At 44.6% G+C, this 18,590-nt stretch overlaps 1 protein-coding gene across 1 annotated transcript; it reads left to right on the forward strand.

Annotated features, from left to right (window-relative positions):
* The first annotated feature begins 11,319 nt into the window (after positions 1-11,319).
* Positions 11,320-17,987, forward strand: LOC8043796 ((3R)-3-hydroxyacyl-CoA dehydrogenase-like). The gene is made up of 5 exons (XM_029985877.3): positions 11,320-11,430; positions 12,642-12,710; positions 13,449-13,673; positions 15,485-15,690; positions 17,533-17,987. The coding sequence occupies exons 2-5, from the start codon at positions 12,665-12,667 to the stop codon at positions 17,932-17,934; spliced, it is 879 nt and encodes a 292-aa protein (XP_029841737.2). The 5' UTR covers positions 11,320-11,430; positions 12,642-12,664; the 3' UTR covers positions 17,935-17,987.
* Positions 17,988-18,590: the final 603 nt, after the last annotated feature.

Consider the following 18,590-nt stretch of genomic DNA (forward strand, 5'->3'; position numbering starts at 1 on the left):
GCAAACTCAAAAAAAAAAATGTTCGCCGGAACAACCTACGGAACTAGGGATTGTCAGGCTCCAGCGTAAAACTAAAGCGATTACACACTCACACCCCACCTTTTGTCTAAAGCTAGACTGGTTCCGCCAGCAGAAGATCGAAGTGTCAACAGTCGCTACGATGAAAATTAACCATTTTTGGAAATCGCCGCTTCAGGGTCCAGTATGGAAATGGGCGAACATGTTTTCATCCGTTCATAGGCACTTCCTCAGACAAAGAAGCTAGATGCTGTCGGCTTTATTGAGCTGCAGTGACCTAGATTAGGCCTTCTCAAAGCTTTGTATCCCTGACGTGGTTTAACTTTTTCTCCGCAAAGCTCGTTTAAAGGCGTTTCTTTCATTTCCTTCTGAATGCGCGCATTGTTTCATCCTCCAAATCCTCGGAACCAGTTGTCCGCCAAGTGGGGTCATTTATGAACTAGGATTCTGATTCTGGCATTTCGATCATCTTAACCTTAATGCGTCAACAATGGTTAGAACTGTTGCAGAGAGGGCAGTGGAAAGAGGTTTAGGAGCAGTTTTGTGGACGCTTTCCTGTGTTTCCTGTGTTTGCCTCTTGACCTTCTTATATTTTTTTTGGCAGCTCGAAGGTATAGGTGGTCCTAGAGTCAGTAAAGTGGAAACGCGTAGAGTATTGGCACTCCGTTCCCCGATCTGTTGGTGGGCGCCGCCATCTTGGTGCTTAGTGCAGAGCAGACGCAACTTTCGATCGTCACAATTCAAGGACGCGGATTCCTCAGCTTTAGATGAGGTGTTAGGAAGCTCAGGTGATAATGTTCTGCTTTGTCGCGAACTGTTTTAACGTTTCGGGAGGACGGAAAAGCGTTTCCTGAGATATCAGATAGAGCTTCAGATAACTTGCAGCCGTGATTTTAAGCACCAAGATAACTGAAGTGTCCTTACTCTGAACCTTAGCATATTTAGTGGGTCTATCTGGTACTTCTCGGTTTTCACTGGGGGGACGAAGCATTCGGACTTAGTTAATCAGCGACAAAGACTGCTGTGCTCGAGTCCTTTGTTCGCCTGAGCGTGCACGTGTGTCCTTCACTCGCATACTCATCAACAAGTATGGCTGCCCGATCAACTTCTAGTTCGGTTCTTATGGATATGCAATCCCGGACTACATGTTAGGTTAGGTTTCCCGAATCGTGCCATACTATATTACGAGCTTATTGCAGGAGCGTCATGAGACGAGCCTACCATCACGGCCTAAACTATTTCGGCACACATTATTTTGCATATCCCGAATTATTTCAGAATAACGTTCAATTGCAGCAGCTAAGGCGCTACTTGAATGCCATAAAGATCGGAGCAAAATGTAATTTTCTGAAAATTAATAAAAAATAGAGCGCCCCTTTATGACTTTTTATACTTATATTACCAGATTGTAAAACTTGTCAATTATCTTCAAATGTGATTCAATTACTTTCTCAAAGTATGTGTACTCTAATTAAGAGAGTTCCTTGTAAAAGTAACTTGAATACTACTCTAAAATCATTTTCAGATGTGTATTTAATATATTTTCTTAAATACTTTTGTTGAGTATTTGGCACAACACTATTCTCATTACGCCCGTTTAAACGACAGCTAAAAAAAATCTTCATATGTGGATTAGGATCGCAACTAACATAACGTAGTCAAACACCGCTGTACAAATGGGCCTACACAAAGCCATAGTGCTAGGTATTCCTAAAATTGCTTTCAGGAGGCCAGCCCAGGCTGAAAATTGGGCGCAAATTTGCGCCATATTCTGAAAAGGACTCGTGTTAAATCAGAGAGGGCACGAGTTTCAGCCTAATGCTGACGCTACACTCGCGTGTCACTCTTCCGTTACAAGAGCGCGGAACCAAAAAATGGCGGAAATTTGGTCCTGTAACGTATAATGAATTTGTTATGTCTAAGAAGGCGTTTAGAGACAAATGAAACAATGCTTTGATGCTAATTGTCTAACATTAAATAACTCTGAGTCATATAAAAATACTCGACTTAATTCACGGAATCTCTCACTATCCATTGAGAAGTCCCATTTTTTTTCAACATAACAGTAAGGGGTACTTAGTAGGTTAGACATCTTATCACCCTGTGCCATACATAAGTGGTCATGTTTTCTTCTGTTTGTTATATAGTAGGTGAAAATTCACCGTTATATGTAAGATAGTGGATGTAGAGGTCGCAAGTGGCTCCCCCTCACTCTTTTGCTCCTCCGTTGCTAGCCTATATTATCGGCGGCCTGAATAAAGTCACTTCACTTGCCGAATGGAACCCGATCCGTCTGCGTCTCAGTCAACTCTGCGACAGTGGATTACTGGGCTAGTTGGTGATGGACATAGTAAAAAAAAAACGTAAAAAAAGACACGACAAGGTCGTCTGATACACTCGAGAGGGTACGATGGGCCCTCTGGTAGGAACTGCGCATCGGCCACTCTTTTTTGGTAGCGCATGCGTAGTTACTACCGGAGGGCCCATCGTACCGTATCGCATGTGCAAAAACGGTTCCCGAAAACTCTCCATTATGTCACTGCCGTACACCGTTTCTCAATAAGTCCGACTGCAGTCAACCCTAAAGCCCGATAGAGTAAATCCAGAGTTTGAAATAACCAACTAGATCAATAAAGCACACACACAGAAACACGACGGATTCACCGCGCGTGATTGGTTTTAGCCGTTGATAGCAAACGCAAAAAGACGACGTGGGCCAAGGCGATAGATTTCGATGATGCGTGAGTGATTCCATTTTATCCTAACGTCAGCTACGGCCGGGCGTAACGTGAAACGGAGCATGGAGGGAGTGTGCCATTGTGTTTTTAACTGATCAGGCACCACACGCAATCAATGTGAGCAGAGCAACCTGCTCCGAACCATTGGCCCTGACACAAATGTTCTGAAGAGATAAAAAATATTGAAAAAAAAATCGTTTCTTCATTCCTAGTAATCTGCTCCCAACCCGTTGAGACTCGAGTGGAGACGGCCCTTTGAGCTTGTGTTGTATTCATGCTAGTTGCCTCAAACTAGTTAAAACATTTTGGGATCTCACCACCATCGTGGCCTCGGTAGTGATTTGTCAGTGTATATTAAATTGTGGCAAATACTTAACTAGAGTTAGATAGTCTTGTTAATTATTTGGCAAAACACTGCTAATAACCCACTATACGCTCTTTTAGGACGCCATCATAAACTTTAAACACTAACCCGCAATGAATTTTGTTTTCTCTCGAAGGTTACGTTTCTGACAGATCGAGCATCGCTGGACTTAATGTTGACCAACAAAGTCACGAACGGTGTCATCATCAACATCGCGAGCCGCCTCGCAAAACTTGGTTTCGCCTTGCTTCCACCTTACTCGGCGTCCAAACGTCATATCATCTTCCTCACCATGGCTATGGCTCTCGAGATAGCCAGCAAGGATATCCGCGTCAATGCAATTCTGCCGGGTCCTACTGACACCACCCTTTACACCTCCTATCCCCCAAGACTGGTGGCAGAAAGGGACGTGTCTCATGGCGCGACCAGAGGAAATATTCGACAAAATTGCGTACACGTGCACCTCGAAGAGCAGCTTCATGACGGAAGGAGCCGTCAAGGTCACGGGAGGACTAGTACCATACCTGCTTTTCAAGGAAATAAAAGACCTGCAAGAGTCGACGACGCGGAACCGTTGGAGTAGGAGGACAAGTGTTACAAAAGATATAAAGGAAATATATAAGCTACCCTAACCATGATCTCACCCGGACTGACGACCGATATCTCGTGACTTGACTTTATGAGGCGGAGCCAACGTTACGAGATGTCTCGGCGTCTAGTCGTACTCACGTGATACCATACCGTCACACAGCGTCTGGTCGGGTGACGTCACTTTTTCCGATGATCTTAGAGGGAAACGTCCTCTACATATTCCCGCTCAAGTTAGCGGGGAACTTAAGGCGAGTTGATTTGACGTCACTCCACGGTGGTCACGAAACATAGGGTCTCGGAGTCGACTTGTCATAGCACGGAATACCTTGACGTCTCATGATGCCAATTTCTCCGCTGCCATTTTGCGGCAAAATCCACGCATCGACGAACGGACAAAAAAAATGTGTGGGATTAAAGTGTACCCATAGGAAGCCATTCGTGCTTTAAAATATGCGAACTGAACCACAATATTTTTAAGACTCCGTGCTTGGCGCTATGGAACCACAGCCTCTTGCACCGCGGTTTCATATGAAACACTGTATATGTTAGCATGCGGAAATGGCGGCTCACGCGAGTGAAACCGTCGTGCGTCCTGCGGCCTTCCATATAGAGGATGCTGTAATACAGTGTATTTAGAAATACATCTGTAGGAGGAACTTTGCACGCCACGTGTTTATCCTTGAAATAAAAGATACATCACGTGAGGGCATACTTCTAGGGGGCGATGTCATCGCGAAGTGTTTCTCGAGAGCTTAGGGTTGGGAGAGGGAGAAACTCAAAGCGTGAAAAGCGTTTGAAATTTAATAGTGGACGCCTCCAGCGCAAATTAGGATCAATGGGGAGCGCAACTGCGTGTCGCGGATTGAGGAGAGAGGCTGGCGGCAAGGCGGGAACACCGGCAGACGATCACCACTTCTGGTGGATTCTTCGCTGCTCGCAATGCAAACGGGGCCATAAGCATCGCGATTTCAGTCGAGCAGTAGGGGAAATTCTGTAATCAAGGCAGTCTGAATGTCGCTTAGAAAGATCTACAATCTACAATGCCACGAGTTGCAGTGCGCATCGAAAGGGGGTAGGGCGTGCCCTGGTTTTCATCTTATATCCCTTGTATAATGAACGTTGTTTCTTGTCGTCCCGGCCATTTTTTGTTTGAACGAGGTCCCGAGATTTTTGGGGGGCCCAGGCACCCGCGCAGTCTGGAGCCTTAGAGAGTCGTGTAAGTACGTGACGTTCCTGTGTTTTCTTCAGTGTTTTAATATTTCTTGGGATAAATTTGGCTCGTTCTCAGGTTGCCGTAACCAAGATAGTTTAACTCTTCGGGTACACTCGTGGGACCAATCGCTTGGCCACATTGCCTGCCTGTTAAATAATCCTTGGCCATTTCCACCGTGAAACGACCAAATCTAATAGACCACATGAGCTGCGTTCCGCTACTGATAAATAGTTAGCGCAGAAGTATGCACATAGTAATGGGGATCCTGGCGGATGACGATGATAGTCAATAAATGACTACGTGTTCTTGAACCAATGCTTTGGATCAATATCCAAGCGGGTAGCAGCAAGATAGACCCAACGTATATGGCGCTTTACTCTATAGCTCCTGAAACTCAGTAATAGTGGGTAGAATCATCGCTCTAGCCTTATACGGAACAGTTCCTCTCTCGGTTCCTTGCCCCTTTAAGCTAAGTGATCAGTGACGGCATATATATATATATCTATATATATTTTTTTTTTTGCGTTGCAAGCATGTATACGAAGCGCCATAAAGACTAACAGATTTGGCACGCCCTGTCTAATTCAAATTCCGAATTTACATGGATGAACTTGGGCACCCTAACGAACTCTCGTCGGACGCTTTGTACAATTTGTTAGATCCTTATTCCGAGAAAGTAGAATATCAGAAATAAAGAAAAAATAGGGGGCCGAGTATTTTCTTTGTCCTAAAACAGCCTTTTAGTCGTCTCCACACTGGTATACGAGCTCGATCCCGGATGTCTTGCTGAACACATAAAGGATAAAAACCAATAGAAGAGACCGGCGATGAGCAAGGTAATCGCGATAATTAATGCTTTTAACGAAACATATCAGCAATTCCCAGTAGGGCAAAAGCTCATCAACCAGTGGGCAGACGACGAACATACGGTATAGGGCGTAGGAAATGCACTGCCGCTGTTTTTTACTATTAGTTTTATTCTGCCATCTCTGATTTGAGCTCTTCAAAAGCGTAAACACCCTTCTTCGCATACCACGCTCGCGTGCCCAATTTCAGGTATGTACGTCTGGAATTTCGATTTTGCAAGGCGCGCGAATGTGTAAGTGCTTACGGCCTCTCCATGTTTCTATCAAAAATGTATTTCACGAGTTTGAATATTACAAGCTTAGAGTGACCGGTGGCGAGGTGTGTTCGGAAATGTATTGTGCAAATATTTGGCTCTTGCCCATGCACATGATTTTTGTCACTTTCCCCCTTTTTTCGTGTACCTGTTCGACAATGTTGTAGATGAAGCCAAAACTTCAAATATTCATACTCCATGATTTAGCATCATAAAACCTCCCTGTTCGGGTCGTTATGTTAAAAAAGTATCCGTATTAAAAAAAATAAAATAAAACTTGCTATATTTTCTTGAAGCAGGCAACGAGGTTGCTCTATTTCTTGTGTTGGCCACATTTCGCCAGCGTCGGTTTGTTAATTGATAGAAAATTAAACACCAAAATTTTCGAATATTTCAACTTCCCAAGGAAGCGTTTGTATATAAACCATTTACTTCGCAAATTAAAAAAAAAATTCACAAAATAGAAATAAATTTGTTCATTTAATTAAACGCCAAAAATAATTTTGTTCAGGGATAAAAAGAGAGTGACATAAAGGCAACAGCGGACAAACTATTTCTTCTGGATTGTCTTTTTCCTTTATTTTTACGCAACTTAGCAGCACGTTCCACTTCGCGGAGGTCTAGATGTGCATATTTGAGAGATATAGCGCTTGTAAAAAAGTTTTTAAACACGCTTTGGTTTTAAGACGAGAGTAATGAATTGGCACACTTTACATCATGTTATTTTTAAATTATTACATTTTCTGATGCTAGAAGCAACATTGCCTAAGCGAGAAGTAACCTATCAAATTTTTATATTGCGGATTTTCGGTTTGCAGACGAATCCACGAAGCAAGTTCACATTTTACAAGTCACTGAAACAACTGAGCATTTACCGATATCCACATTACCAAAGCGAACGCGTGCACTCAAACACTAGTTCCCAGAACGTCCCGCGCTGAAACGTCCTAGACTATTTGGTATAGTTCATTGTGAACTTTACGCCGCCTTAAATCTCCATGTTCTTTATTGATATAAAATATTGTGTGCTTCAAATGTAGATGAGAAAAGAAAACCAAATTCTAAAGCAGGTGTTTGTAACCACTCATGTTTAAGGGATCCTTTCTGAATCGACGGAAGTGATGGGTGACACCATCCACGGGATGAGGGGTGGGGGTTTGAACGATTGCAGTGACAAAAGGGTGAATAAAGGAAAATAAATTAATGTGAACCCTATTTGCAGCCCTGGAGTAGAAAATAATAAAGTCCACTCACTCACTGCATATGGTTTCATCAATTCAGCTTTGGGGGCAGCCAGTATCAATAATAATTAAAAAAAACATTTTAGTGGTCGGCTTGACCTATTGTGCAAGGCTTCAGAGACCCTAAGAAGAAATTGAGAGTCCATAAACTCCCATTTAAAAACCCTTGTTCTAAAAAACAACATGAAAATTGTAATCTCCCCGAAGACCATTTGACATAATCTGTTCCAATTGTCCTGAAAAAAAACAAAAACAAAAAAACCGCTCTTCTTTTATTTTTATTTTCTGCGAGACGAGAATTATACTAAAACATATTAGAAGTAGAATTCAATCACAGGGCAATACTTTGAATTCAGCTAGTATTCGAATGTAGTTGTCAAGAACAAAGGAATATTGTTGGTTAACGTGGTGTGGCCGTTGCTTCTGTGAGTTTGATGCCCAATGGCTCCCCAAAGTCATGATCTAACCAGAGTTGTACGTAATCCGTTACAAGTAACGAAATTTCTTGTAATCCCTTGTATTTATCAGTAATTTAGTAACGGAATAATTACATATTTTTGGAGTAACTTTAAGGTAATTCACTTACATTTTTCACGTAACGGATTCCTTGTAATCGGTTACATTTTTTTTTCAGAACCCCCCCGGTTCTAAAGATATATATATACATATATATATATATTTTTTTTTTAATTTTGGTAAAGTCGAGCGCAATGACACTGTCACGCGAATTGACCAGCGCAAAGGGAGGCTTGGCACTCTTCGGTTCCGGAAAGCCTTTTTTTGCAACACCAAGCCCCTGAATCTATTTTTTTGACCCCAACAACAATTTCAAAAAAATCAAAATAAACATTTCTACAAAAACAAAACAAAGAGGGGGGGGGGGGGGGCAAGCTATCTCCGCTTTTTTAGTCGCTTTGTTTTTTTTCTTTGTGATCGAAGACGGGGAGACGAGGAGACCAAGTGATTGTGCGCCTCTTGGAGAAGCTCTAGGCGGTAAGTGCGGTAAGGTTATAGTGACCACGACCATTTTCATAATGTCCCAACACGAGAGAACGCTTCGTCTACCCTAAAATCCACTAAAAGAGATGTGATAATATGTGAAGGTGTTATTGCCACAAGCACCCTCGTTCGTTGCTGAACACTTATCATATTCTCTTATAAAAGAGGATGTATTTTTTTCTGCATCTCTCACATTATTTGACCCTGTTCTAAGAGCTACCTACTTTTTTGTAGTCCAACTTCTAGGGTTGGCCCACTTTGCTTGTGAATTCCAGCCGGGTTATCTGCATCTCAGTCACCCTTTTTGTGAGTCAGCTTTTTGCGAGCACTTGGAAAATGGTAATAGTCTTCCTTTCTTCTTCCTTTTTTGCCCCAGCAGGACGTATCTTATCTCAAGCAGATATTTTTACAAATAAAACATAATGGTGGCTGACGTAGACTTGATATTCTAGGTTTGAGGCGAGAGGGAAACTCGTGAGTGGGGTCATAGCGCGGCTTACTTAGTACTCTACCCTTCGCTGCCCGTGGCATCAGTGGACGTCTATCTGGAGAAGACCGTAGTAAAAGTGCAGTCGGTTCGTGCTCCGTGCGTTTTTGAATAGCACCAATAAAGGTACACATGGCAAACGTGCATTTACATATCATTATTTTAAGCGACGTTCTAATTAATTGTTGTTATGAGTGTCCTTCTTTTTGTTTTATTACTTGTATTTATATACTGGAAACATTTTTTTACTCACCAACGTCTCACCCGAGCCTCGACCTGTTCAGAACCAAAGGGAGAAGATTATCGAGCCAAACCTTATTTATTATTTAATTATCGCCTTACTGTTACAACTATGTTTTGCTATTGTCTGGCAATATATGCATTGACTTTTGGCGATATGCATGATGACTTCCACACCTTCGCGGTTTAGACAATTAAGAATTTTTGTAGATCGGTCCGATCACTCCGATAACGATATCCGATACTTTGCCGCCGTCTTTGCGCATTCATCATATTGTTATCGGGTACCGTTATCGCTGGTATCGGAGACATCGGAACGATCTACTAAATCTCTCGAATAGCAGGCAACGGCTGCAACGACGAAGCTTTGCTCTACGGTCGAGGTAAATAGTACTTCCATTGCTTCACTGAAAAAGCTAAATGCAGAAAATGAAGCATTCGTGAGGAACACTATGGCACTCCCATCCAGTGCCTCAGTTTAAATGGTGTTCAGCGTAGCAGTCGACATATTGAGTAAGAAATAACGCAAAATGTATGACGAGACTTTCGAGAGCCAGCTGTTGCTAAAAATACTCAAGGTCAGTAAATGGAACAGGTTGAAACAATAAGAACTTGAATAACCCTCGTCCCTTTCTTTCTTACTTGAGGACAATAATGTTGAAAGTAACGCCACAAAAGTAACGGATTACTTTTTGAGAAAGGGTCAGTTACTTTTATGGGAGGGTAATTGTAACTGTAATAAATTACAATTTATCCTTGAGTAATTGTAAATGTAATTCCTTACTATTTTTCAGTAACGTGTACAAGTCTGGATCTGACCACATTTCTGAGCAAAGCTGAATTTCGAAAAAAATCTTGTTATACTACCGCAGCATTATTCGTTCTAAACCTATCCCGTAGCTAGAACCGTACACATTTTTTTGCCTTTGTTCAACCATGCTCATCTCGGAGGGGCGAGCCAGGCTGACCTAAGAAAAACAATACATGGCATGAAGGACGAACCACCACTTTCCATCTTAAATGCAAGAATTACCACCGTTACGAGTCAATGAGGCTAATCAAGCTTCAAAGCGCTGTCACAAAATGTTTCGTGTTTCTATGCATGTGGCATAACCAAGTGATTCAGTCAAGTCCGAGCAATGGCTCTCTATACACGCTTCGTTTCACCATAAATGGATCATGGAACGATATCGGGTTGGAATGTTCATAACTTTGCAGAGGCGCACTGTTCCTAGCCTTCTTCAATTATTCTCGCAAGAAAATGCCACTGATTCAGAAGCATCTTTGTCGCGGTGAAATGGAGAGGATGAAAGTGGACTATTGCTTTCAGTCTTGCCTTCGCACAGCTTAATAATGTAATTTTGATATTAAAACCGGCGGCTCATGAATTAGACACGAGAACTGCGTCAGCACTCGACTTCGGCTCGTAACAACCAATGCATCCGGGGACACTCGGACGTGGCTCCTATTCACCCCTTGAGGTAATGAGAATAGTTGAGCTCAAACAATGCCTGGAGTTTAGCACACGTTTTCGACTTTGCCATTGCGAGCGCGTGGGTATGATTAACGTCGGGGGCATAGAACAGACATCAGGCCACGTGGCTGCTTTTTTTTTTGCTCCAAGATGAGGGGATCAATGATGCTCATATTTCTCAAACCGTTTTGACGACTGCCATTGCCTAGAAAAGAAAAAAAAAGAAAAGTGTATTTATTTATTAACGGTAGGGAGGGATTTTAAGTTGTATTTAGCAAAAGTAGAAGGCGATTTTCATGGCTCCTTTAAGAAGTGGCGCATCGATGCTACCAGTAGATATGACCAGTCGCAGAGCGTCATGCGCGCAGCGCCATGGTGTTCGTCGTGTTTCTGTGCGTGTTCTGTGATTGCTAAACCAATCACGTACAAGAAGGGCCCAGTGACTTGAGCTTTTAGTATGTGCTTGGTCGTTGTATGAGTTCATGCCTTCTTATCCGCACGGACAAATGATAAAATGCCCTTTGCGTCTACGCGTGTCTGTCGTTGTTGCAACAAGCCTTTTGCCCCGCTCGGACTTAAGCTAAAACGAGCATAGTGGTTATCGTGCGACGGGTTACCCAAATAGTGAGTCATACTAAGACTAGCAGGGCGCTTTGACAAACGGCCTTTATCAGTCGACTTGTGACATGTCACCGCTTGACGAATAAACCGTATCCCGCAGAAAAGACCCCTTGACTTTTAAACAAAAAAAAAAAAAAAGCTAGGGGGCGTGCGGCCATCGCTATAAAATACCAGTAACGCCAACCCTTCAGACTTCTTCACCTTAGTTGTATCCACGAACCCGAAGTCGAAGAAACAACATCCGTTCCAGGTTCTCGCTGTAACGTCTTAGTGCTAGGATCGTTGAACAGAATCATTGGATTACCAACTACTTGATACCTCAAGGTGAGTATGCACATATTTATTTTAACTTGTCTACGATCACCTCGATAAATACGAAACCGTTGCATGTAAGTCATTAGCGCTTCGCGAGCAGAAAAACTTTTGGAAGAATCTCCCCTGCGCCCGAACGTTATGCGTTATATTCCGCGTAACGCTGGCGTGATTGCCGAGTTGCACATTTGCTTCCTCTAGGTATCGCGTGGAATTTGGAAATATACAGCGTAGATATCTGAGGGGGGGGGGGGTGTTGCCCAAGTCACTAAATGTGGCTTTCAACGACTCTTTTCTAGGCATCGTACCGCTTTTATCCTCGATGTCGTTCTGGAGACCTTCGGCATAACCTTTGCATCATGCTTCTGCGCAACGTGCAATGAAGTGAAAAGGGAAGCTTCCGCACAGACTGCAAAGAAAAACTGAATGCTGCAATAAGCTCCGAAAAGTTCACCACAGTGCTCAAACAATGGTGACACAAAAAAAAACAGGACAGAGGACTAACGCTGACTCTCAAGTGATACGTTTGATAAATAAAACAAAGAAGCAACAGAAGAGGTAAAATTGAGTCTTGGCCTATGAACACACATCAAGGAAGGAAATCATCTTCCAATGTAAATGAAACGACTTTTAGCGGACACATCGTTCCTCCCTTTTTTTGATGGCGTAGGCTTCTGAAATCGCTCTGGCACTTTGATTTCCGCCCCTTCCAATGATGGCGAAGTTACCGAAACCAGGGCGACACCCACAATATGAACGACGTAGTAGGAGGTACCCCCCCCCCCCCCCCTTTCCCCCTTTTCCCGCTGTCGATCGCAGGGTCCAATCATGTTGTCTAATACTCAGGTTTACGCATCTTCCTCTCTGGCCGATGTACGCTCGTCCACAGGCAAACGGAATCGTGTGAACAACACCCAAAAGCACAATTTCTAAACTTCTCTTTTGAATTTTGTAGTGTACACGTGTGCGTGTTGTCCCTCTAGTTGGCAACTCTGGAACACTGTTGTGCCAACTCGTGCTGGAGATCTGCTTCACGAGCTTACAGCATTCGTTCTTGCTTACCTGTTGATATACTCGTTAGGCGTCTCTAATATTATGGAGATGAACTTCTGACTAATGGCGCCTTGACGTGTCGGACCATCTGTTCGTAAAACCTGCGCTCAAGAGCTGGGTCAAACACGTAACCTCTGGCATTAATAATATGTGCTTGTTTCTGTTAACAGCAGGCTTCGTGTAGTGCGCCAACATGGGCGGCACGAAACTGACAATTTTCGCTGCTTTTTTGGCAATCGGTAAGTTTTTTTTTTTAACAATATCGACTTTTCCGAAGTTGTTATCTTGGCGGAGTGCCAAAACCACGATGTCCCAGAACTTTTGCGTTGGTAGATGTACCCTGCTTTACATAAATCTGGCCGCCGAAAACGCCAAGCAGTGCGAGAAGAGTATTCTTACCGTGCTCGCCATATTTGTGTGTTCGCTGTTGCCAGCTCAGCAAATCGCTCACGACAAAGAGGCTTAGGATCACCGCGGATTTAATGGGAGTGATTGAATTGGCGCAAACTCGCAAGCAAAAAAAGCGTCCGGACGACACTTTTGACGACGATTTTCTAGTTCCAAGGAGTTGTAGCGTCGGCTACGGCGTGGATTTTTAGGAATCGTACTATAGTGCCGGCCAATTGAACAATATTCATCCTGTCGTGAACGCTTCAGAGTTGGCCTGACCTTCGATAGGGTATGCTTACGGTATAGGTGCTCATAACCTTTCACCGCATCGGGGCCGTAGAAGGAAACGCATCTTCAAGGAGTTTGTCGTCTTTCTGCGCGTGTACCATCATTGGCTTATCCAATGAATCGTAGTCTATGATCCGTCGCCTCTGCACTTTTAGCATCTGTTCGTGTTTGTATGGCTGTTGGTTTCTCACTGAACTCAGAATTACGGTGAAACAAAGTAAAGCAGCAACGCTCAGTTAAGCTACTCTTGTAGGAACCCTGCTATCTTCTGTGAGTTTCGTATTTATGTACGCTTCCAGGAACCGTGATCTGCCAAACGCATGACAGTGGGGAAATACCAGAATCTGTGTGCCATCACACCGAGTGCCAGTCTCTCGGACTCGCTGGTCGCCTTGCACTCGTTACCGGAGGCGCCAGCGGGATCGGTAGGAGCGTCTGCATGGTACTCGCTCGAGAGGGCGCCACAGTTGTCGTGGCAGACAGGAACAGGACGGGCTCAAATGAGACCATTGGGATGCTGCAAGGTCAGTCGTGTTACCCACGAGCAATTGTACATGTTCCTACGTACTATGTTTTCGCCTTTTGCAAATGATTGCATGAGTATTAGACATCCCAATACCAGTCAGGGCCATACCCGGGGGGGGGGAGCTTCACGGGTTTTGACCCCCCCCCCCCCACCCCCCCCCCCCCCCCCCCCCCCGGGTACAGCCACACCTCGCGCCAGAGTGCGCGAGGTGTGGGAAATTTCCGACGCCTCCATTACACGCCGCACGATCCCACTCCCTGTGCAAACCTGCAACCCAGAACCCCCGACGTTCCCTCAGAACAGGAGGCGACAAAGGAAAATTCTGATCTTAATTAGTTTAGCACAACGCCAAGCCCACGCCCATCTCCCACCTAGCTCCCTAATCTAAGTTTTCAAAATTAAAAAAGGGGGCAAAAATATCTCAGCAATAGTGCGTGAATGGCGGGTGGGGGATATTTTGGTTCCATAGTGGACACAAAATACAGTTCAAAGCTAAATCCAGGTGAACAGGTCTCTGCGGAAGAAACGAAAAACTTCCCTCTAAAAGGGGCACGATTTTTACATCGTGAAGATCCTTTTCTTTGATTCTCCTTCAGTGTTTAGTGACCTATGTTTCTCGCTATTCCGTGTGTTACGTCCTTCCCATACCATAGACCTGGGAACGAAAAAACCCGCCTCATGTAATGAGGAGCATGTTTCAACAGCTTTAAAGGAGATGGGTGTTATTGGTGAGGAATCTCATCGCAGAGGATTCCGGGTGCGCTTCACATAGGACCGTGGCTTCATATGACGTCACGATGTTACTTATTGTCGCACTGGCCTGAGGTGTCAGTGTCACCTGATGGCATGTTGCGACGTCACTCGAGACGCTTATGTCAGCGTCACATGTCGTAACGGTGCGACACTGACGGCACGTGGCACTGTGAGGGCACATGACAATAGGACGTCACCTTGACGTCTTATTGACGAGGCGCTTTATATTCAGGGGATTAATATCATGACCACAAAGCATGGCTACTATAAAGCATGAAAAATATGGTTTATCAATTATGGCACCCTTATGACCACAGGAAACAATAGCAGTGTACCGGATTTCGTGTTTGTCAAATATCTTTAATAGTGTCCCACTTATACTCGCTATCGTACTGCTGGCACCTGGAGATTACTCGAGAGAAGAAGAAATTGGGTGCTATGGAGAATTTGGCAGCCTTTAAATGGCGCTAGCTACAAGCCTCAGCAAGAATTGTTCACGAGGCGATTCTTGCTACGGCGTGCCCATTGTTATTCAGACTTGTGTTCAAACAACTGTTTTTACCAACAGTGGCGAGACCAGCTTTTGAAGTATGGTTGCTTTTGAACGTCTATACGTTAACTTTCGGAAAGTCATGGATTGAGTTCCGTAACCCTCCTATCCCCAGTTTTACATTAAGAACGAGCGCTACCAACGCTACGAGAAAAGGACCAATGAAGCGTTCCCAAAATTGTAAGGTCGGGATATGCTCTCGCATATATGTGAGTTCTCCAACCGATCTAATCAAGCGCGAAAAATCTGTCGTAAACCTGTTTTAAATATCTGCGCGTCTGTTACCAGTACCTTTTGACCCCAAAGATAAAGCGAAGTACACGTATTTGTTGGCCGAATGAAGGAGCTTCACGCCTTTAGCACGTGATTCTTCAAACATCGCTTCCTTATATTACGGTATACTTCATTTAAACCGCCACTGCAGGAAGCTGTAGTTACGCTGGCTTCAAAATGAAAGTATATACCGGAATACCGTTCAAACAGTCCCTTTACCATATCTTACCCAGCTTCATACGAGGGCGATCATCAGGCCATCTACGTGGACGTTTCCAACTCGACCGCCGTCAACAATTTGTTCGAAGAGATCGAATCGTCATTTTCTGAAAGGAAGGTCAGCGTCGTCGTGAACAGCGCCGGAATCATGGGAACACTCGCTCTAATCCAGGAAACAAGCGACGCCGACTTTGACGATGTGATCGGCACAAACCTACGGGTGAGTACAAACGAATCCAATGATTCCGGTTCATTTGCCTCACTATATGGCCTTTGCGAAGCGCTCCTGGCGACCTACGCAAAATTAAACATAGCTTTAGTCGGTGTTCCGCGATTGGCCTTGAGCTCACTATAACGTTTTTGGCAGAAATTGTTTCAATTGACGTAAACAAGGACTGTCGGAAGTGAAAGTTTGATGTTGCAAATGATCATATGAAGACTGAGCTTGATTCTTGCATTTTAGGCAAGCAAACTTCTCGTTAACAACTGGCCGAGGAAGAATCATAGTTCATAGTGTAACAACCAGGCAAATCCGGGTTTACTACGTACGCCCGGAAGCCAGGACTGCGGTGGAAGGGATACAATCGCGTATGGACCAGTCACATGTCGATCCTTCGCCACGTGATCACGCCCTTGCCCACTACGTTGCGCGGAGAGCTGGGGCAGGTGATGAAAGCGAGGCGCTTCGATGGTCCGGCAAGAGCTTAGCTACCACCGCAGTCTCGGCTTAGGGGAGAACGCAGTGTAGTTGCATCAAAGATAAAAAGAGCACAAGAGGGCTCCCCCCGAGACATCTCGGCTTAGATACTGCTTCAGCGTGACTTGGCAGACAGCTAAAGCTACGCCCCGCTTGAACCAAGAGGAACCACAGAGCGCAACACATGACAGCTCTGCTCCGGAGGATTAACCTCCGACAATATGTTGCCACTTATGTCTGTTCCACGCTCTGCTTAGCAGGCTTAGGCGAATTTTTTTTCTTAGGTTATATAAAAAGTCGAGCTTCAAGATCAACCTGGATTAAACTGTACAAGCTGGTTGGTTAAATACAGTTGTCGGCAGGTATTAAATCAACGTGGCAATACGATTTAGTTTTTTTGTTATAATTTGATTTGGTTTTAGGCCTCGGTAAGCCAGCGTTACGGATGCAGCGGCTTTTTATTCTTGTGAACCTCCTGTGGGGTGGGAATTTTTGTGAGATTTCTCAAAATAATTCGTTCATTTGTAATTTCTAAAGAGAAGCTGCAAACATGTTTGTGCGGTTCCTGACGCTGTTAGCGTGAACAAGCCATCACCTGTTCTTTTTTTAGCACAGCATTGGAAGGCTACGCAAGGTATTAGAGGTGGCAGTTTTGGGATACTAACATAACCGAGTTCATTTGGAGCGTCGTCCTTGTGGCGTTAAAGTTTAATTGTGAAATATAAACAATTTTGTGTTCGCGTTGTGTTGCGCAAATATAGGTACCATTTCGGAGCCACAGAATATTACTTACGTGAGTATAATAAAATATCATCTGCAGGAGTCATGAACAGAAGGTAAGGGCGCAAACGATTAGGTGGCAGTTGACATGGTACAAATGCTGAGATTCGGGAATTTGAAAATGCAGACAAACATAGCGGTCTGAAAACACAGGTCCGTGTTTGAGACCGTTCTGTTTTTCCGTCCTTTATTTTTTTCATAAATGGGTGTTTTCACTTCTTTTGTTTCGACCTCATCTGCTGATGTATATATGTTTTTGTATAATGTGCACATAGGTTCTGACGACCGATGAGAATGGGGGGGCAGTAGTATTAAAGGAGGCAGCAATTTACCATGGCCGTCTCTGGAAGCAACCTTTTGCAAGTGTCGATTTGAAAACTTGAAGAATTTGCTTGAACCTAGAACAATTAATTCTCGTTCGGAATGGCAATATTTACTTTTCCCGTAACGAGCAGATTTTCCGGCAGACATATACGGCATGTTAGAATCTTCCATATTTCTCTGTGGACACCAGCTGGAGTTTACAGCTTCTTCTGTGCCTATAATTTTGTCCTGTGAGCACTCAGTTAAGGGTTTTCTTCGCAGGGGACCTTCCTGATCAATCGAGCGTCGGTGAAGCACATGCTTGCGAAGAATGTCACGGGCGGAGCCATCGTCAACATCGCGAGCATCGCTGTGAAAATTGGCTCTCCGCTATTTTCGTCCTATTCTGCGTCCAAGGGAGGCGTCGTGTCCCTGACCAAGTCAGTGGCCCTCGAAGTGGCGAGCAAGGGCATCCGAGTCAACACCATCCTGCCAGGCCCTGTCGACACGCCCATGATCGCAAGGCTGCCCGCTGCACTACAGGTCGCGTCTGTACAGGCGACAGCCTTCAAGCGCCTTGCGCGGCCCATAGAGATAGCCGAGACGATTACATTCATGTGCAGCCCCAAGGCCAGCTTCATGACGGGAGCGGCTGTTGATGTCACAGGAGGAATTGTAGCATAGCATGATGAATATGGCTGATGAATAAAAGTCCCTTGCGGAATATGAGCCGAAAATCTAGCACTTGTGTCCCTACTGAATTCACAATTTTCTAACATACCTGAGCGAATTCTCCACTCTTTTTTTTTTCTTCGTTCTTTCGTTTCTAGGCAAGGGAGCCGCCATTGACAGCTGCATAAACTACGTGATCCGCAGAGCGTCCTCTTTGCTGGAGAGAAGCTACTCCTGAGGCTCTAAACGTGTGAAACATAAAATTGTAGCCAGAATTTCGGGGGAACGCATTTGTTGCATTTTAGCGGCACGAGCGCGGTGTCATTGTTGCGCGAGTTTGATTGGTGCGCTCCGTAAAGTTCGGCCATGGCTTTGTGTTTATGATAAGTCTAGGGCTCCCGATGCTAAAATCACACTTGCTTGGGCTAGCTGGGGCCAGGATTGGGCCTTAGCCGTAGTAGACTGGACCGGGACCACCTAGGGAATGCGGTGAACTGCCAGCCTGGGTTCTCATGAGAACCCAGGCTGGCAGTTCACCGAATTCCCTGGGCGGTCCCGGTCAAGTCTGGCAGTTCCGTGGCATAGCGGTGCCCGGGAAATACTGTGCACCGTATTTCCCTTGGCACCGCTATGCCACGGAACTGCCAGTGAAGGGACTTTCTTGGCAG

Source organism: Ixodes scapularis, unplaced genomic scaffold, assembly GCF_016920785.2.
Source record: "Ixodes scapularis isolate PalLabHiFi unplaced genomic scaffold, ASM1692078v2 PGA_scaffold4__175_contigs__length_147842914, whole genome shotgun sequence".
NCBI lineage: Eukaryota > Metazoa > Arthropoda > Arachnida > Ixodida > Ixodidae > Ixodes > Ixodes scapularis.